Source organism: Thermothelomyces thermophilus, chromosome 2 (assembly GCF_000226095.1).
Source record: "Thermothelomyces thermophilus ATCC 42464 chromosome 2, complete sequence".
Lineage (NCBI taxonomy): Eukaryota > Fungi > Ascomycota > Sordariomycetes > Sordariales > Chaetomiaceae > Thermothelomyces > Thermothelomyces thermophilus.
Genome location: NC_016473.1, coordinates 3,923,938 through 3,941,208, shown reverse-complemented (window position 1 = coordinate 3,941,208; position 17,271 = coordinate 3,923,938). Strand labels below are relative to the sequence as shown.

The window sequence follows — 17,271 nt, the reverse complement described above, 5'->3', positions numbered from 1 at the left end:
AGCTTTATATTCTAATAATACTTATAAGGTATAGTAACTTCGTAACCCTCTTGCTTAATCTTAATCATAATAGTATATCGTTTGCATTTAAGATTACGATAATTCCTAGAAATATAATTAGCTATAGCAAAAGGAAGTTAGTAAAAGAAGGACATTACCTACTAGGAAAAGGGGGTATTAGTAGTACTTAAAATAAGTTATAAGAAGCTTTTAGGTCGAAAGCCCTAAAGAGGGGGCATTATATTACAAGCTAACTATATACTATGACCCGGTAAGGTATAACAGGCTAAATAAGCCACTAATCAAGAAGGGTATAAAGCAAGGCTAACACGGGATCGCTAGGGAGTACAGGCTACTACAGGCGAACAATTACTAAAAAGGGAAAGATAGCAGAGGATAGCTAGCTACCAAGGGTAATCTAAGGATAGGATAAAAGGGGACTATAAGTGACTAACAGAAGTATATATATATATAAATAGTCACTCGTTATAATAGACTCTAGGAGTTTACCAATGGTAACAATTATAATCATAGTACTTATACCAAGCGTTGCTAATTATTGTAAGAGATAACTCTAGTGTTGTTATAAACCCTTTGGCTTCACCGAATCCCTTAGATGACCTGCCCGCTTGTCCTGCTCAATCTACCTTTGTCTGAACCCTTTTAGAAGAAGTCTGAGTTGGGTTTGTCATAGGTACGTAGCTCTCGAAACGCAGAAGGACTTAGAGGAAAGAGGAATTCGGGTTCTTGACTGGCTGCTATACTCTCCTGATTTGAATCCTATTAAATCCTGTTAGAACTAGATAAAGGATTGGATTTAGGATAAGTATAGCTTGGAGGATAATTCTAGGTATAAATAACTACGAAGATATGTCTTAGAGGCATAGAACGAACTACCAGAGTACTATTGTAAAGAACTCCTTGACTTAATGCCTTAGCGTTACCAGGCTATAATCAATATAGATGGAATGTATATCAAATACTAGTAAATTGTATAGTAGTTTAATGTAATATTTGTTATCTTGATTCTGGCAGGTAAACAGGAGAGTGGTGTGTATAGGCCCTCTGTATGGACCCCCTGTCGGTACCTAGGCAGGGGGTCAAACTTACCCATCATACCATAGTATGTAGCTGGGGCTGCTGGTAACTCGAATACGACCATCCAAAGTCACGAAAACTGGCAAGAACACGACAACAGTACCCCGGCAGATAAACCGCATGCCATTACGGATTACAGTAGATCGCTAGGCACTCACAAAGAGCTTCACGACGAAGTGCGGGTGATATGAGAGGACAACATTCTTGTTACCTACGCTGAATACATGTTTCCCTCTGTCTAGTCCTCATCCCATTCTACTCCCCAGTCGATTTCCAGTTGCATTCAGATGTCAACTAATTGCGGGCTTGCTACGTGCCCTTTTTGCTGCTTGGATCGTCGATTTAGAGATTACACCGCTTCGTGATCACATTGGGAAGGATGGGATACCCCTACACGAGTATCCATGAATCGCAGCTTGAAGCGGTTAACAAGGGTGTGTGTCACATATACATATGTACGGATTACATTACATACATACATTACTGTCTGCTACAGGGCGCCAGTTCCAGCACCGAGGCGGGATCACTGATGTTCAGACTCGCAAGCCGCCATGGAGGCCAGTTTACCGAGGGAATGGCCACACAGGCAAGCGAAACCTCGAGAGCCTACAGGGCACGTTCGGTTGGAGCGGAGAATGCCGGACGTTTGACCCGACAGCTCGGCGCAGTTGCTGGCGCTGGGATGAGGTTGGCTGGCTGGCTGAACAGTGCTACTCGGTCACGTGCTTGGCTCCGGAAACCTTTCGCCTAGGAGCGCAACATCGGATTTTTTGGTCCCCTCGCGAGATTAGCTTGTGCCCGCGCTAAGGAACATCGGCCGCGGAATTACCCAACCGGTAGATACCGCTGTAACAGTGCGTACGTATCTAGCGCGAGAAGACCGAGAGGAGCGCATTATGTGTATACCGAGATCTGCGGGACGTTTCTCCGGAGCCTGATTACGCCGCTGAACACGTGTATCAAGATTGCGATTGTCATCGCCCTGGACCCAACGATGCCGCCATTCTGTTATCAGATTTGACAATTCTGGGCAAAGGCTGGGGATTCGGCCCAGAGCCGAGCTCGGCAGAATTGAGTTGTGGGGCAGATTGATAATTTTGATTGATTAGATATGGGGCGTCATACGGTGTCCGTTAACCAGCCGGACACGGTGCCGTCCGCTGCTGACTCTTGAACAGGGACCGTCCGCCGAGTTCGGAACCGGCTGTCGACGAGAGCGAGTGGCATGAACGCGCGGGATGAGAGCCACGTCGGCTGCTCTATGCGGATAAAAACTCTATAGACTTTTCGCTGTTTCGCGCTGTGTTCCGAATGCCTGGGATGAGACCGGCTTTTGGCAATTGCCTCGAGACCAGGTCGGGTGCTGGTGGAGCGAAGTGGCGAGTCACTAGCTCCAAGTGGTCTGACACTCAGGAGAGTCGCGGAAAAAAAACCTGTTATGTACGGGAAGAGAAGCGGAAATGAGATTTCGCCGGGGAAGTCAATCGGTACCAGAATCATTGGGCCAGGGCCAGTACCCAGAGCAACTTCCCGTTGCCTCGGGTATGATTGACCGCTAATGTCTCCAGCATCTCTCCGTACGGTCTTCTCAATAAGCGACTTGAGACGTAATGATGAGGAATGTCGCTTGGCTACGAGACCCCCCGAGGCCGGCCACGAAAAGGCATGCCCCAATCAGTCCCTGCCGTGTTCAGGTTCTTAAAGAGCTAAGCCAACCTTGGAAAAATGACGGGGAAAACACTCGCACTGTGCCACTGCCCCCTACTATGTAGTGTATGCAGGATCTCTCGCTTGCCCTGACCGGGTCGATCTGCGTGTTCCGGGCATGACGGTTGCATCGTTAAAGATCACTAGTCTCCCACGCAGGAAGAATTCTCAACTTCTCATCTCGAGTCTGACGAGGCGAGGCGCCGAAATCACCAAGAGCAACCACAAGTGTTTTAACAGCCGAACCTTGGCCGGACAGATCGCCTCACGGGCTGGATTGACCCACATCGAAGCCCTTACCCGAGTTAATCCGCAATTTTCGGTCATGAACCCAGCCTTCCGACTCCTGCCTTCCGTCTCCTATAATTCAGACCCCTTTGCACCGCTCTCGCCCCTTCTGCACTCCGCAAGTATCAAGCAGTAGCCCCGATACGTCCCAGAACAGGACAACCATGGCCACGCAGATTGATCGTCTCCTGGCCGAGCATTCGGCCGCGAGCGTTCCCGAGGAACCTCACCCTGGGCCGTCGGCCGCGCCCTCGCTTACATATTCCGATTCGTCTGACGAGCACGAATTGGAAGAGCCCCGCCAGCCAGAGCCACGCCGCCGGCGCGCATCGACGCGCCTGATCGCCCAGAGCCCGGCCGATGTGCAACGCATCACGGGCGAGACCACGACCCAACTGATCCGCCGATGCTGCGGAGGCGGTTGCTGCCTCGGTCTTGGGCGGCCAAAGCAGGACGACGTCGAGATTGAGCAGATCGAGTTTCCTGACAACGATGCATATCGGTCGCTGTGCCTGAAGATCGATCAGATCCCTGCGACCCTGAACAGCGTCTGCGATCTCCCCGAGCAGACCGTGTTTCTGCAACCGCTTCGACGGCCCTCCAATGTCCCGTCTCCGACAGACTCGGGTGTTTCGCTGGGCGCGGACAGCCCGACCGCCCCCGCGGGCGACATTGAAAAGAGGTTACACAACCTCGGGCTGGAGGATCTCGACACGCGGATACAGCCGCCCTCGTTTGTCCAGCCGCACCCCCCGCACCACGTCTTCCCCGCGCGCATCCACAACGCCCGCGAACTGACACGGCCGGGGGCCGAGAAACGGACGTTCCACTTCGATCTCGATGTTACAAACTACCCCGAAGGCGAAGGGGTGGACTTCAAAGTTGGCGGCGCCATCGGCGTGTCAGCGCCCAACGAGGCGTCGCTGGTCGAGGAGATTCTCGACCTGCTCCTCGTGCCTCGCTTCCTGCGCGACAAGCCGGTCTTGCTGCGCACGACCAAGGGAAGATGGCCCACCGTCTGGGGCGACGACAAGGCCCGCGAGCTCGTCACCACGCGGAGAGATCTGTTGACCTGGTGCTCCGATGTCCAATCGTACCCGCCGACAAAGCAGATCCTCCGCGTCCTCGCCGAGCACGCGACGGACGCAAACGAGCGCAAGATCCTGCTCTTCCTCTGCTCGGCCGAGGGCCAGGGCGTGTTCTGCGACTTCCGCACCGGGCCGCACATCACGCTCGTCCAGCTCCTGCATGCCTTCCCGAGCGCCAAGCCGCCCCTGGACCAGCTCCTCTCCGTCCTCCCTCCGCTGATGCCCCGCTTCTACTCGCTGTCCAACGACCCGCACGAGTCGTTCCTGACGCGCGACGGGGAGCAGCACCGCCTGATCGAAATCGCGGTGACGGTGCACGAAACCGCCGACTGGCGGACGGGGAAGCGGACTGGCGTCGGGTCGGGCTTCTTCCAGCGGCAGGCGCTGCGGTTCCTCGACGCGCAGGCGCGCGGCGAGCGCGATCCGGAGTTCTACATCCCCATGTTCAAGGGCCTCATGGCGAACCCCCTGGCCAAGCAGTTCGTGACGGACGGGCCGATGCTGCTGATCGGGGCGGGCGTCGGCATCGCGCCGTTCCGCGGCTTCGTCCAGCGGCGCCTGAAGACGGCCAGCTGCGCCAACAAGGTCTGGGTGCTGCAGGGCGTGCGCGACTCGCTCGTCGACGAGCTCTACAGCGGCGAGTGGGGCGTGCACGAGGACGAGGTCAAGAAGGTGGTGCAGAGCCGCCGCGGCGAGGGCCGCTACGTCCAGGAGGAGGTCAAGGCGCAGGCCGACCTGGTGTGGTACATCATCAACTCGGTCGACGGCCGCGTCTTTGTCTGCGGCAGCAGCAAGGGCATGGGAGAGGGCGTCGAGAAGGCCCTCGTCGAGGTTGCCATGATCAAGGGCAACCTCGAGCGGGAGGAGGCGCAGACGTTCTGGAACTTGAAGAAGGAGGCGGGCCAGTATATCGCCGAGACTTGGTGATCCAGATGCGAATGCGGATGCGGATGCGTACGTTAATTTTTTTTTCTCGTACATACCGTATGGTTCGTTTTTGTAACTCTACGCGGAACGTTCGGAAAATGCCCGCAATCATTTAGACGGTTTGGGACGTGAACAGAGAATGGATCAAGGCGTCAGGGTGCATCCGCAACGGCGCGGGAGCGGTTTTGGTTTTTCATTTTTGTACTTCAAGTAATCGGCTTGGGCTGGCGCTTCAAAGAGAGAATCATTTTTTTTTTCACCGTGCTAGACATCTAGAAGGCATGTTTCACATGGTCTCACGATGCGGCATACTCGAGTGAGTTTTGGCTCCGTGGACGAAGTTCTGCATGTACATACAGTACCTACTACTTACTGTACTTTACACATTGTTTGCAATCCACTTCAGTTTTTGCGGCTCGTGTATCTTTGTAGTTCTGTAGGTATGGATGGGCTTATTTTAATAGACCACTTATACTCCGTATGTCTTACCGTTTTCTACGTCCTCATGGGCATCATTCTACATACATCAACCTGTCTCGGACAGCGCAGAGGTGAGCAGCAGTTGAGGGTATTATGGTGGCAGATATTATATCATCTTAAGTCGCTGAACTTGCTCCGAACTATTAAATAAAATGATGACATACCGAGACACAGGAGAGAAGATCCTCATCCTTCATTCCTCCTGTGATGCATGATTACGCCAACGCTAGCGTTTTGGTGTCGAATCCGTTCTTGGTTACGGCCCGGTTAGCAGCGTTGCAAGATAGCAAAGTCCCGCGCGTTTACCTTGTCAGGATGGCAGGCGGAGAGGGTGTGGGCGTTTTGGATTGGCTGCTGGGCACCTTGGGAGTAGGAACTGCCGAACAGCTGTTGGTGCTCGCTGTTTCCATGGGCTTCTCGACTGGCAGGGGTTCACCTTTCTCCACGTGCTCTGTCAGAGATTTGAAATACGTCTCCAACGCACACACCTGCGCGTCGGACTGCTCGCTTCTTCCTAATTCGGCCCACGGCCCCGCCCTGATTGGAGAATCGCACAACCAAGGTCGTGCTGCCGTAACGCTCCGCGATTGCTTACATATGCAGGGAGTAGACGTTAAAAAGCAGGGTTTCCCACATTGGTCTCGCGCGCGGCAGGATCCAGTCTGACCATCGGGGGGAAAAGAGGGGTCTCGAGCAGGTTCGAACACTTGTCCGATGGAACCAAATGTGGGGATCCGAGTAGTGTAGTGTAGAGGATGGCGAGAGAAGCGCGCGCGCCGGTTCCCGAGAGTCTAGCCGCGAGCTTGCTACGACTGGTCGCGAGTAGGGGGTGGGAATGATACGGAGGGTAGTAGCTGGTGAGACCCTCTCGTTTGCAATTTAATTTGTATATATATATGTGTATCCCTCTCCCCTCCCTCGGTCGCCAACGATGTCCACTTCGTCTCCTCACCATCCGGCCTCCTGAACAGCCTAAACCACATCACATGCAGAGACTTTTCACCGCAGCCTCTCGAACCATCTCCAAGCCCCGTTCTCTGATTAGTGCTCTTAAGCTCCACAAAGCCACAACCACCAGCCCTCGACCCTTCACCACCACCACCACGAACACCACCACCAGCACTAGCAAGACCTCCAAGATGGGCAGCGTTCCGGGCAACGCGGACGGCTTCCTCTCCCTGGTCAAGGCCCGCCGGACCTACTACCCGCTCAACAAGACGCTCCCCATCACCCCGGAGCGGGTGCAGACGATCGTGTCCGAGGCGCTGCAGCACGTCCCCTCGAGCTTCAACTCGCAGTCGAACCGGGCCGTCGTCCTCTTCGGCGCCGAGCACGACAAGCTGTGGGACCTGACCGCCGACGTCCTCAAGGGCGTCGTCCCCGCCGAGCAGTGGGAGAGCACCGCCCAGAAGATGGCCATGTTCAAGGCCGCCGCCGGCACCGCCCTCTTCTTTGAGGACCAGGTCCCCGTCGAGGAAATGCAGGCCAAGTTCGCCCTGTACGCGGATCGGTATGTTCTGGCCCCTCTTTTTCTTTTCTTTTTTGTTTTTTTGTTTTGCATCGTCTCACCCCTTTTTCTTCCTCTCTTCTGTCTCCTCTCTCCCTTTTAAAGCTCCTGCCCCTTGGAGTTTATAAAGTGATCGGAAGACACAAAGAATGAGAAAGCTGACAGCAGTTGTTAAACAACAACATAATAGATTCCCCGTCTGGGCCGGCCACTCCAGCGCCATGCTGCAGTTCGCCGTGTGGACGGCGCTCGAGGCCGAGGGTCTCGGTGCTAACCTGCAGCACTACAACCCGCTCATCGACGCCAAGGTCGCCGAGGAGTGGAAGCTCCCTGCCACCTGGAAGCTGACTGCCCAGCTCGTGTTTGGCGGGAAGGAGGTCCCTGATGCCGGGGAGAAGACCTTCCTGCCGCTGGAGCAGAAGTTCAAGGTCTTTGGTGCTTAATGTAAGATGACGGGAGAAAATTATTTTTTCTTTTTTTCCTTTCTCGGTTTGGTAGAAGGGATATTTTGGCGGAAGGGATCTGGCGACGATTCGCATTGCAGGGAGTTGGGAGGATGTTTCTTGGGCTAGTTTTTGACTACGTTCCTTAACCAATGACAATAAAGTAAGAGAGAAAGAAAGATGCTGTTCGGACTCTGACAAAGCGTACACTGCATTCCACAGCCTCTGCAAAGAAAGAGGAGCCTGAGTGTCGCGACGATCCCCTCGGGTGGGCAGTTACTCTAGCTACAAACACAAACAAGTCTATTTGAATTTGATCTGCCAATTACAAGATTACCCAGGATACACCTTTTTATAATTCTCGCTATGCACGGTTTCGCAGCAAACCAGTTGCCGGGGAGTTAGGCATCCACGTACCCCAACGCCTGCCCGACCTTGACTCTCTGTCCCTTCTCCACGGCCCATTGCCACCCGCCGATATGGCGCCCGTTCTCGTCGTGCTCCGCCGCTGGCGCCTCAAACACGAGCACGATCGTGCTTCCCAACTGGAAGCCGCCCATCTCCTCGCCCCGCCTCAGCGCGTAACCCCTCAACACGGGGCTGGCGGCCTCGTAGGTGGCTTCCGCATAGCCTAGGTACGGCTCGCCGCGGCTCGCCGCCTCCTCGGCGGCCCTGTCGGCCTCGGTGTCGGTGGTCAGGCTGTTTGTGCGTAGCTCGCGGTCAAAGTTGACCTTGATGGAGCCGACGTTGGTCGCGCCGACGGGCACGTAGCTGAAGAAGCCCCAGCGCCAGCGGCCCAGCAGCACGACGCGCTCGTTGAGTGTGAACAGCCCGGGCATGGTGCGCTGCAGGTACGGGGACACGCTGTACAGCTCGCCGGCGAAGTGGCGGCGGCGCTCGACCACCCAGTTGGTGGGCGAGTGGAAGCGGTGGTAGTCGCCGGGGGCGAGGTAGATGACGGCGTAGTAGAGCACATGCCGGCTGCCGGGGGTGAGGTAGTCGAGCCAGGACTTCTCGCCAAGCGCCAGCTCCGCGCGGACCTCGGAGACGGAGGTCGGCGAGGGCGTGACGGACTCGTCCTTGGGGTGGTCGAGACTGCTCTTGTGCTTCTTCTCCGAGCCAGAGAAGAGGTCCGGGAGGGTGTAAGAGATGCCGTTCACGCGCGCAAACTCCTCGTCCCTTTGGATGAGTTCTTCGTCTCCTTCAAGTTCGTGCTTGGAGGGCTTGGAGGGCTTGTCGAGAGGCGTTTGGCCAGAGATGCTCGGGGTTGGGCTGTTTTGGCCGAGGAGCGCGTCGATAGTGTAGGTCATACCCTTCACCTGCTCGATGTCACCGCCTTGGATCTGGCCAAACTGCAGGAGGCGTCCATCGGCGGGCGAGAGGAGGGCATTAGGGTTGGGATCGAGAGGCCGGGCCCCGGGCTTCAGCGTGCGGTAGAAGAAGGCAGCCAGGTTCGGGAACTTGCGAAGGTCGGTTTCCTCAATCTCATCCAGGTTGACGCCGAAGATGAAAGAATACAGTCTGAAGCCGGGAACGCGGAGAAAGGTCGGGAGGGTGAGCTCGTTGAACCTGCCCCATAGACGCGACATGGCCTTCAGGGGCAATGTCGACATGATTTGCACCTGCCTGCGCCGCCTGTCAACCCCCATTCCGGGAACGGATAGCAAGGGAAGGTAAGGGAGGAAAAGGTTGGAGAGATCCTACCAAGGGCCATCTGGGCGGACCCGTCGTCTCTTCTTCGGGCGCTGGGCTGGCTCGCCATTTTCGAGCTGCTTTTCCTGCTCCCTAGTATAGACCTTATAGAATTGCACTAATCCCAGAAACCCAACGCCGAGACCGACGGGGATGGGATACCACCGGATCCTGGAGCCGTGCACCTTGGAGTCGGCCGTTGGCCTGTGGGACTGCTGCGAAAAAGGGCGGCGGCCGGGGATTCGCTGGGCTGACTGCGCTCGTCGAGAGGCAGTCCTCGGAGAGGTCGAGATGTGTCGGCAGCTATGGCAGGCCGAGCGTCGGACAACGGTCGAGCGAGCTAACCCGACAGCAGCGGAAACGGGGCCAATCTGTGACGACGCCATTTTGTCTTGGGTTTAACAAACTCTGGCCTACCACGCAAGATCGAAGCCGGGAGAGAGGAACAAATGGCGGTGCGGTTGTTGTCTCTGGGTAATTAGGTAGTGAACGAACCTGCATCATTGGCCTGCCTGCAACAAGTTGCAGACTCGGCGGTGGCGCGAAATGGACGCCGCTTTCGCACGGGACGGAGGGATCGAGGCGGGGAGGTCGCTGCACAGTAAGCTCAAGCCGTTGCTCTCATGACGCAGTGCTTTGCATTCGGACGGATGACCAGCAGCCAGTGATGGATCGGCTTTTCCCGCAGGCCCAGGGAGTTGGGACGGTGATCTCCTTTTGTACCGGAGGTTGTGGGTACTTGACGGCAGCCAATTTCGCCAAATTCGACAGTTAATGCTGCATTGTGATTTACGACCAGGGTGTGTGGGAGGCAGTTTTATGTCCACCATGTGATAGCGCGGGTGGGGCGAGTAGCGCTACGCTGCGGTACCTGGAGAGGTGCGCGGGTAGTGGGTACCGGCTCGCAGCGCATATCCTCCGGATGACAGCGTGGAAGTTGGAGCTGATGAAATACAACGCAGTCAGCAGCCCAGGCGGGAGGGAGAAACGTGGAACAGACAAAACCCGGATGGAATTGCTTCTCGACCCTGTGACGAGTGCGATTTCAATCCTCTGCGAACTCTCCTTCGGTTACAAGATCATCCCTCTGCTTTGGTCTGTGGAATTGCTTTGAAGATTCCAGAACCAGAAACGGCAGCCTAATCGGCACCGAGCATGCCTTCCTCACGATCAGACCATTGACGGCTTGCGAACCACCGCACACAACTTCATCGCCTTTCAGCGAACGCGCCGAGCGAACCATCGCGTGTAACCCAAGCGCGCGAATAACCGCAGCCGCCGAATTCGAGCGTGATGGCGGACCAACACCCGGCCAACTCCTCGTCGGAATCGCAAGAGGATGCGCCTCTTGCAGTCAACCTCCACATTGTGTCGCCTTCGGCCGGTGTTGGAAACCTACGTTTTCCCGGTATTCCGGCGACGACGACGATCCAGCAGCTTAGAGAACGGATCCGGGAGTCGCTGTCGTCGAGGCCGGCGGACGACCACCAAAGGCTGATTCACCGGGGTCGGCTCCTGGCGCGCGACACCGACACGCTTCAAGACATTTTCGGGGAGGAAGCGGTAAGGCTTGAACTGAGGCCTGGTTGTTGCACTACTCAGAGAGCATGCTGACAGAATCCCGCGGTAGATACGCACAAGCGACCAGCAAACGATCCACCTCGTGCTGCGGGACACGGGAGACGCACCTCCTCCGTCCAACGATGCAGCACCGCGTCATCCTCCCCATGCGCTCCGTAACCCGCCCAACGTCACCGTGGCGCGGCCGGGCTCAGCACCTCTCGGTGCGCCCCAAGTGACGGCACACTTTCCCCAATTCTCACAGCTTCATCAGCGCCACGTCCAGCAGCACCAAGAGTTGCTCCAGCGGATGAACCAACTTCAACAAAGTGAAGCAAACTATCGCCAGATAATTGCATACCAACAACCCCCCCGTGCTGCCATGACCACTCTTAACCCCCAGGACGCGAACAACAACAACAACAGCAGCAGCAGCAGCAGCAGCAACAACAACACCAACACCAACAATAACAACAATCACAACAACAACAACAACCAGCCGGCCAACGGAGCCGACGCGGCGGGTGGGAGAAATAGCCCCGTAGGCCAAGCCTTTCGGACCGTCACACGAGAAGGCATCGGACCAGATGGACAGCGGTATAGCTTCAGGATTACACTGAACGAAGTTATTACCCCAACCGGTTCTGCGCCCCGTGCCCAGGCCGGGTCGGGTCCGACCGCGGACCCTGTCGGACCGCGGCCGCTATCGGCAGCCGAGGTTCGCAACATTATCCACGGAGCAGACGCCAATCGGGCCGCCCAGGCCATGGCCAGCGCTATGCAACGGAACGCGGCAGGAGATCACCCAGCCAACATGGCGGCAGATCTTGCTCACTTCAACTTCAACAGTCCCATCCAACCCATTCAGCCGGGAGTCACGACCCCGATCTTCCCAGGGCTATCGAGAAATGCCAGCCGAGCAGGCACTCCAGATCTCTCGGCGAGGTCTGCCAGCCACGGCAGCGGTGCGGGACCTAGCAACCCGCAAGCTCCGGCACAGCCGCAGCATGGACGCCCAGAGGTGTACATCCTCTCGTCGCCTTCGGGGCCCCGGGGCCTGCTGATCAACAATGGCACGGAGGTGTACACTACGCCTGCCCCACGACCGGTCCCATTGGCTCCCAACTTTTACCGCTCATCGGTCCCCACTACGTTCTTCAGTGAAGTGCTCGGCACTGAGGATCACCTCCAGCAGGGATCTGGACAGGCAACGATAGCCGTGGCGGACCAGCCACCAATCCATCTCCAAGCTACACCCGGGCAACCTTATCAACCACCATTACCCCCGGGCCAACAGCCCTTGCCCCAATTCCCCGCTCAGCATCAGCAGCAGCAGCAGCAGCAGCAGCAGCAACAGCAACAACAACCGCTACCTCAAGCGGGCCATGAGCACCAGCCTGCCATTCGCCGCAGACCAGTGGCCGGGCAGGCGGTTCCACCCGCTGCAGCTGAGGCGCAGCCAGCACCCCAGATCAATATCCATGGCAATCCGGGCGTTGCCCCGCTGGTAGCAGCCGCATGGCCGCATATCTGGCTCGTCATCCGCCTGGTTGCCTTCGCCTGGTGGTTCTCGTACACCGACCCATCCTGGGAGCGCTGGCTGTCCCTCGTGCTGGCTTTCATCGTCGTATTTGCAATCAACACGGGAATACTGAATGGAGTAATCAACAACGCATTCCATCCCGTGAGAGAGCAGCTGGAAGGAATGATTCCGTTTGCGGATCCCAACCAACCTCAGCAGCAGCAGCAGCAGCAGCAGCAACAACCACCACCACCAGAAGGGACCGGCAACAACCAAGGGGGCCAGAATGGAGCGGAACCAGACCCGGCACAAACTGCAGCGAGGTTGGTTGCGCAGCGCAGGATTCAGAATGGAAATTGGCTCAGAGGTCGCATAAGGCGGATTGAAAGGGCGGGAATCCTGTTCCTTGCCAGCTTTGCTCCCGGGGTGGCCGAGAGGCATATCCAACAGCTGGAGGAGCGCGAGAGGGCGGAACGGAGGGCTGCGGAGGCGAGGGCTGCTGCTGCTGCCGCCGCCGCCAGCACCACTACTACCACCGCCGCCGCCACCCAGGAAGCGTCCGAGCAAGCCACTGCTTCGCAAACTCAACAGGGCCAGGAAGAGCGCCAGAACAACGACGATCATGGAGAGGCCCTTCGACAGGAGCAATCCCAAGGTGTTGGGGATCAGCAGCGGCCACCTTCGGTCGAGGTGTAGTAGTACAATCTGTACTTTTGAAAGGGAAACGCGGTTTAGCGGTGACACGGATTGCCGTTGTGTGGCCGAAATATTTTAAATATCTTTTATTCTGATTTCTTCCAACCCCTGCCTCGTAACGTGCCATGGCGTTACCGGAAGGGTTGATGTTGAAGTAACCTGCAAGTTCCAGGACTGTGTCCTGAGCGCAAATTGGCAAGGAAGCAGCCTAATAAGAAGGCCAAGATGTCTCCGGCCAGGTCATATACTCCGTATGTTTACACTATAGCCATCGACAGTAAGGTTGTGTAGCGGTCAAACTATGAGGTCCTTGGCTGCCGTCAATGAAGACGCCCTTTGCTCCCTTCCCGACTCCCGGGGTAGTGAATGAGATGTGGATTGACCGCGTAGCCGTAGCGGGCATCATGCGCGCAGGACGGAGTAGCCAAGAGACGCAGGGCCGGTGAGCTGATGGCCTAGACCTTGGAGTGCCCGATTTCTGGCGGGAGAGTGTCGCCCGGGGCCCCTGCCGACAGCCGAAGTGGGGTCGTGGCGCCAGCGCGCTGGTTCGGCTTATCGACCACCGTGCCGAGGCATCCAGGATTCCCCGCAAAACAGCAGGGGCCAATCCTGGGGGAAACATACTGTGTAGTGTAGGCACGGAGAGACGGGAAACCTTGAACGGTTCGTGTGTACGGATCGTACATTCGGTTCATTCATACACTAGAGAGATTCTGGTTCTGGTCGGCAACCCGCACTTTCGATAAAAAGGTATAAATCTTGATATACCACACCTACAATTGACCTTGAATTTTTTCAAGACGCTTCATTCATCCCGACCTCTTTCTTTCTTCTTCTCTCTCCCATTCACCCAACCAATTGTTCCCACTCTCCGGGGCCTGGAACCGATTCCATTACCAAAACACTCACTTGAACAGACACCAATCCGTCACCATGGCCGAAGCACAGATCCACGACTTCCCTTCCCTCTTCTCTCTTGAAGGCAAAGTTGCCGTCGTAACAGGCGGCTCCCGTGGCCTAGGCTTGACAGCTGCCTCTGCGTAAGGACATACCAAACATTTCTTCACCCCCCCTCCCCCACAAAAAAAAAAACACCTTTTCACCCTTCCACCCTTCTGCCCTTCCACTCCCCTTCTTCTCCTTCTCACCTTCAGACAAAAAGAAAAGAAAGAACCAGTTACGCTGACGATCAATCCCATGTGCTCCGGCTTGCACCGCCCGATGGGGGGGTCTGAGCGCCGGACGAGGTTGGGGGTGTTATACGAGAAACAGACTGCTCCAAGCGGGGGCGCAGACGGTGTTCATCTCGAGCCGCAAGGCGGCGGCGTGCGAGGCGGCGTGCGCGGCGCTCAACGCGCTGCCGAACCTGCGGCCGGGGGCGCGGGCGGTGTCGGTGCCGGCGGACGGGTCGACGGTCGAAGGGGTGCGGCAGCTGCTGGCGCAGGTGTCGGCGCGGACGGACCACGTCGACGTGCTGCTCGCCAACGCGGGCGCGACCTGGGGCGAGGCCTTCGACCGGCACCCGGACGCGGCCTTCGCCAAGGTCATGGACCTCAACGTGCGCGGCGTCTTCAACCTGGTGCGCGAGTTCGCGCCGCTGCTGCAGAAGCGCGCCAGCGTCGAGGACCCCAGCCGCGTCGTCATCACCGCCAGCGTCGCCGGCCTCGGCATCGGCACGCTCGGCAAGCAGGGCACCTACGGCTACAGCGCCAGCAAGGCCGCCGTGATCCATCTGGGGAGGAACCTGGCCGTCGAGCTGGGGCCCCGCGGCATCACCGTCAACAGTATCTGCCCCGGTTTCTTCCCGACCAAGATGAGCAATGGCCTGTTGAAAATGTCGGGCGGCGCCGAGGCGCTGGCCAAGGCGAATCCCATGAGGCGCCTGGGCCGGCCCGAGGACATTGCGGGCGTCATCGTGTACCTGACCAGCCGGGCAGGCGCGCACGTTAACGGGGCGGCGATCGAGATCGACGGCGGGGCCATGTGGCAGAGGGGGGAGTTGAATGTTAAGTTGTAAAACCCGGTTTGCTAGGTTAGGTTGGGAATTTCGGAAGGGGGGAAGGGGGGCGACGATAAATCGAGAGGGCTCTGGTGTTGTGTTGTCATTATTATCTGAGTGCGCAAGCCTTCAAACCCTCGCTTCGCGGGATTAAATACAGCCAGCCTCATTATCCTTGAACCGCAGCTGCTGTCGCCGGTTTGCGAGCTACCCAGCTGCTTGCCCTGTATGTCGTCTGCAACATGGACTCTCTATCAAGAATGTAGGGCGCCTCAATGCCCGTCTCCCTTGAGACAATCTCGAACCCAACATCAGCCAATAACCACATCACCTCCTCGTCCGTCAGCTCGAAGTTGCCAGGGTCCGCTATCCCGGACGTATCGTGGTCGCCTTCGGCGTCGTCGTGCTCGTCCCGATCCCACACCCGACCCTCGAAATGCCACAGCAGAGGGCCGATATTGACGAGGATGCCGCCCGGCTTCAGGCAGTGGAATATGGTCTCCAGGTACCGTATGAGATTGGGCGCCGTGTCAAGAAAGAAGACGCTGGCCACCACGTCATACATCGCCGCTCTGTCTTTCTCCGCGTACAGACACAAGAAGTCGGCGGCGCTCATGCTCATGGAGCCAACGCGCCGTACCTTCTCTGCCTCTGTGAGCTCCGTCGCGCAGTGCACATCCGGGATTGAATAGCTGCGCAGATGGTTGGCCCTGGATTGATGATTCGAAAACGTGTGGATCCAGGGGAAGATTGTGTGCTTGCCGGGACGCTCGCAGCAGTTGAGGATGTATGACGACGCCAGCAGCTGGTGGTAGGAGATCTCATTGCCCTCGGTCTCGCATCCCCTGAGACACAACTCGAACACGAGCCGGCCGAGGCCGGCCCCGGGAACGAGCACCTTGAGCGGCGGTTGATCCGGCCCCCTGGCTGCTTGCTCGGCATCGATGGCGCGCATAACGGGGCCAAAGCTGGCCGCTCGCTCGGCAGCGCCCTCGGCAGACCAGTCACGGTAGAACTGCCGGATTGTGCTCCGGGCCTTGTCGATGTCGTTTGGCTTGGCTGAACCGTTCCACTGCGGCGGCAGCTTCAGGTCACCCGTCTCGGAGGGAACGCCGACGTGGAACATCTCCAGACCCTTCTTGAAGATGATGCGTGCGAGTTCAGCATTAGACTCGATGGCATCGTCTATCTTGTCCAGAGTGTCGAGATAGTTGAACGGCGGGGCGGCAAGCCGCTGCCAGTGGGCCTGGGGCAGTGCGTAGAAGGCCTGCCTGCGCAGATGCGTACATTGAAAGTGGGCTACTTTAGCATACTGCCTGTCATTTGTTAGCATCCGTACCCCGGTACAGCTTCGAGGGCAGACAGATCCGCGGCATGACGAGCTCGCTCATGTTGGGTCATGGCACTCAGGACCCAACGGATAGGGAGGAAACACAGGGCGGGTTTTGCGGCAGCCAGTCGTTTCGTTTTGATCTATGGCAAAAACAACGAAAGTGTGTGTCTCCTGGGGAACAATACAGAGTAATGACTTGGGGGGGGTCAAATCGTGTCGACGGTCCGACGTCAAGCGGGCTCGCAGGACGCCGTCGACCTGACGCATAGCAATCGTGGGGCATCTCGGAAATGGAAACTGTACTCACTGATAAGAATCTAGAGTGCGGTAAATGACCTGCAGCTCCTCGGGATCATTGATGCCGTTTTCGATACCGCTCCATTGCGTGTCATCCTCCATTTCGGGCTCGCTTGCGTCGGATGAGTGCGACAAAACCCGGCGTGTTGAGGGCAGCAGAAAGTTGGAAGGAGGTCGGCGGAAAGAGCGGAGCCGGAACCGGCGGGCTCCTGCGCCCAAGGGACGGTGATGGGTGCCACTGCACCTGCCTTTCCGTTCCTGTCGCTGATAAGAGTCGATCCATACAAAATGACCGTCTGTTCACCCCCAATGTCATCAAGTTGGTAAGGCGAGTCATTTGAAAGGCTTTAGGATGATTACTCGTTGACCCGCCATTAAAAGGAAAGAGTAAAGGCCACTGTTACTGTATATTACAGGACGGCAATCTCCGCAAAGCTGTGTTGCAAAACTTTGAATTCACTTCTACACACCCGGATAAAAAACTTCTAAGAACGAAAAAGGAATGAAATGGAGGTATATTCCATGATTATAGGACCTCTAAAGTCGCTACATGTTTTTTGTGCGACGGAGAAGGAACAGAGAGATGGGAAACGGTAAACCCAAGCCTTGGGCCAAGTTCAAGCTTGCCAACCCT

General features: G+C 56.8%; 6 protein-coding genes across 6 annotated transcripts; 4 read left to right on the top strand and 2 right to left on the bottom strand.

Moving 5' to 3' along the window:
* The first annotated feature begins 3,002 nt into the window (after positions 1–3,002).
* On the top strand, positions 3,003–5,396 carry MYCTH_110956 (flavo protein pyridine nucleotide cytochrome reductase-like protein). Its single transcript, XM_003661960.1, has one exon. It carries the CDS (start codon positions 3,258–3,260, stop codon positions 5,106–5,108), a length of 1,851 nt encoding a protein of 616 aa, XP_003662008.1. The 5' UTR covers positions 3,003–3,257; the 3' UTR covers positions 5,109–5,396.
* Positions 5,397–6,727: 1,331 nt separating this feature from the next.
* On the top strand, positions 6,728–7,710 carry MYCTH_106768 (Nitroreductase-like protein; the record flags this gene model as incomplete). Its single annotated transcript, XM_003661959.1, has 2 exons — positions 6,728–7,098; positions 7,286–7,710. 2 exons carry the CDS (start codon positions 6,728–6,730, stop codon positions 7,536–7,538), a joined length of 624 nt encoding a protein of 207 aa, XP_003662007.1. The 3' UTR covers positions 7,539–7,710.
* A 76-nt stretch (positions 7,711–7,786) lies between these two features.
* MYCTH_2302034 (uncharacterized protein) lies at positions 7,787–10,002 on the bottom strand. The gene is made up of 3 exons (XM_003661958.1): positions 9,726–10,002; positions 9,243–9,601; positions 7,787–9,164 (listed from the first exon to the last, which is right to left on the bottom strand). Exon 3 carries the CDS (start codon positions 9,149–9,151, stop codon positions 7,940–7,942), a length of 1,212 nt encoding a protein of 403 aa, XP_003662006.1. The 5' UTR covers positions 9,152–9,164; positions 9,243–9,601; positions 9,726–10,002; the 3' UTR covers positions 7,787–7,939.
* A 191-nt stretch (positions 10,003–10,193) lies between these two features.
* Positions 10,194–13,380, top strand: MYCTH_2302032 (uncharacterized protein). The gene is made up of 2 exons (XM_003661957.1): positions 10,194–10,793; positions 10,861–13,380. The coding sequence occupies exons 1-2, from the start codon at positions 10,524–10,526 to the stop codon at positions 13,006–13,008; spliced, it is 2,418 nt and encodes an 805-aa protein (XP_003662005.1). The 5' UTR covers positions 10,194–10,523; the 3' UTR covers positions 13,009–13,380.
* Positions 13,381–13,653: 273 nt separating this feature from the next.
* On the top strand, positions 13,654–15,101 carry MYCTH_2302030 (uncharacterized protein). Its single transcript, XM_003661956.1, has 3 exons — positions 13,654–13,758; positions 13,926–14,048; positions 14,281–15,101. Exons 2-3 carry the CDS (start codon positions 13,942–13,944, stop codon positions 15,023–15,025), a joined length of 852 nt encoding a protein of 283 aa, XP_003662004.1. The 5' UTR covers positions 13,654–13,758; positions 13,926–13,941; the 3' UTR covers positions 15,026–15,101.
* Positions 15,068–17,034, bottom strand: MYCTH_2302026 (uncharacterized protein). The gene is made up of 2 exons (XM_003661955.1): positions 16,648–17,034; positions 15,068–16,323 (listed from the first exon to the last, which is right to left on the bottom strand). The coding sequence occupies exons 1-2, from the start codon at positions 16,737–16,739 to the stop codon at positions 15,177–15,179; spliced, it is 1,239 nt and encodes a 412-aa protein (XP_003662003.1). The 5' UTR covers positions 16,740–17,034; the 3' UTR covers positions 15,068–15,176.
* Positions 17,035–17,271: the final 237 nt, after the last annotated feature.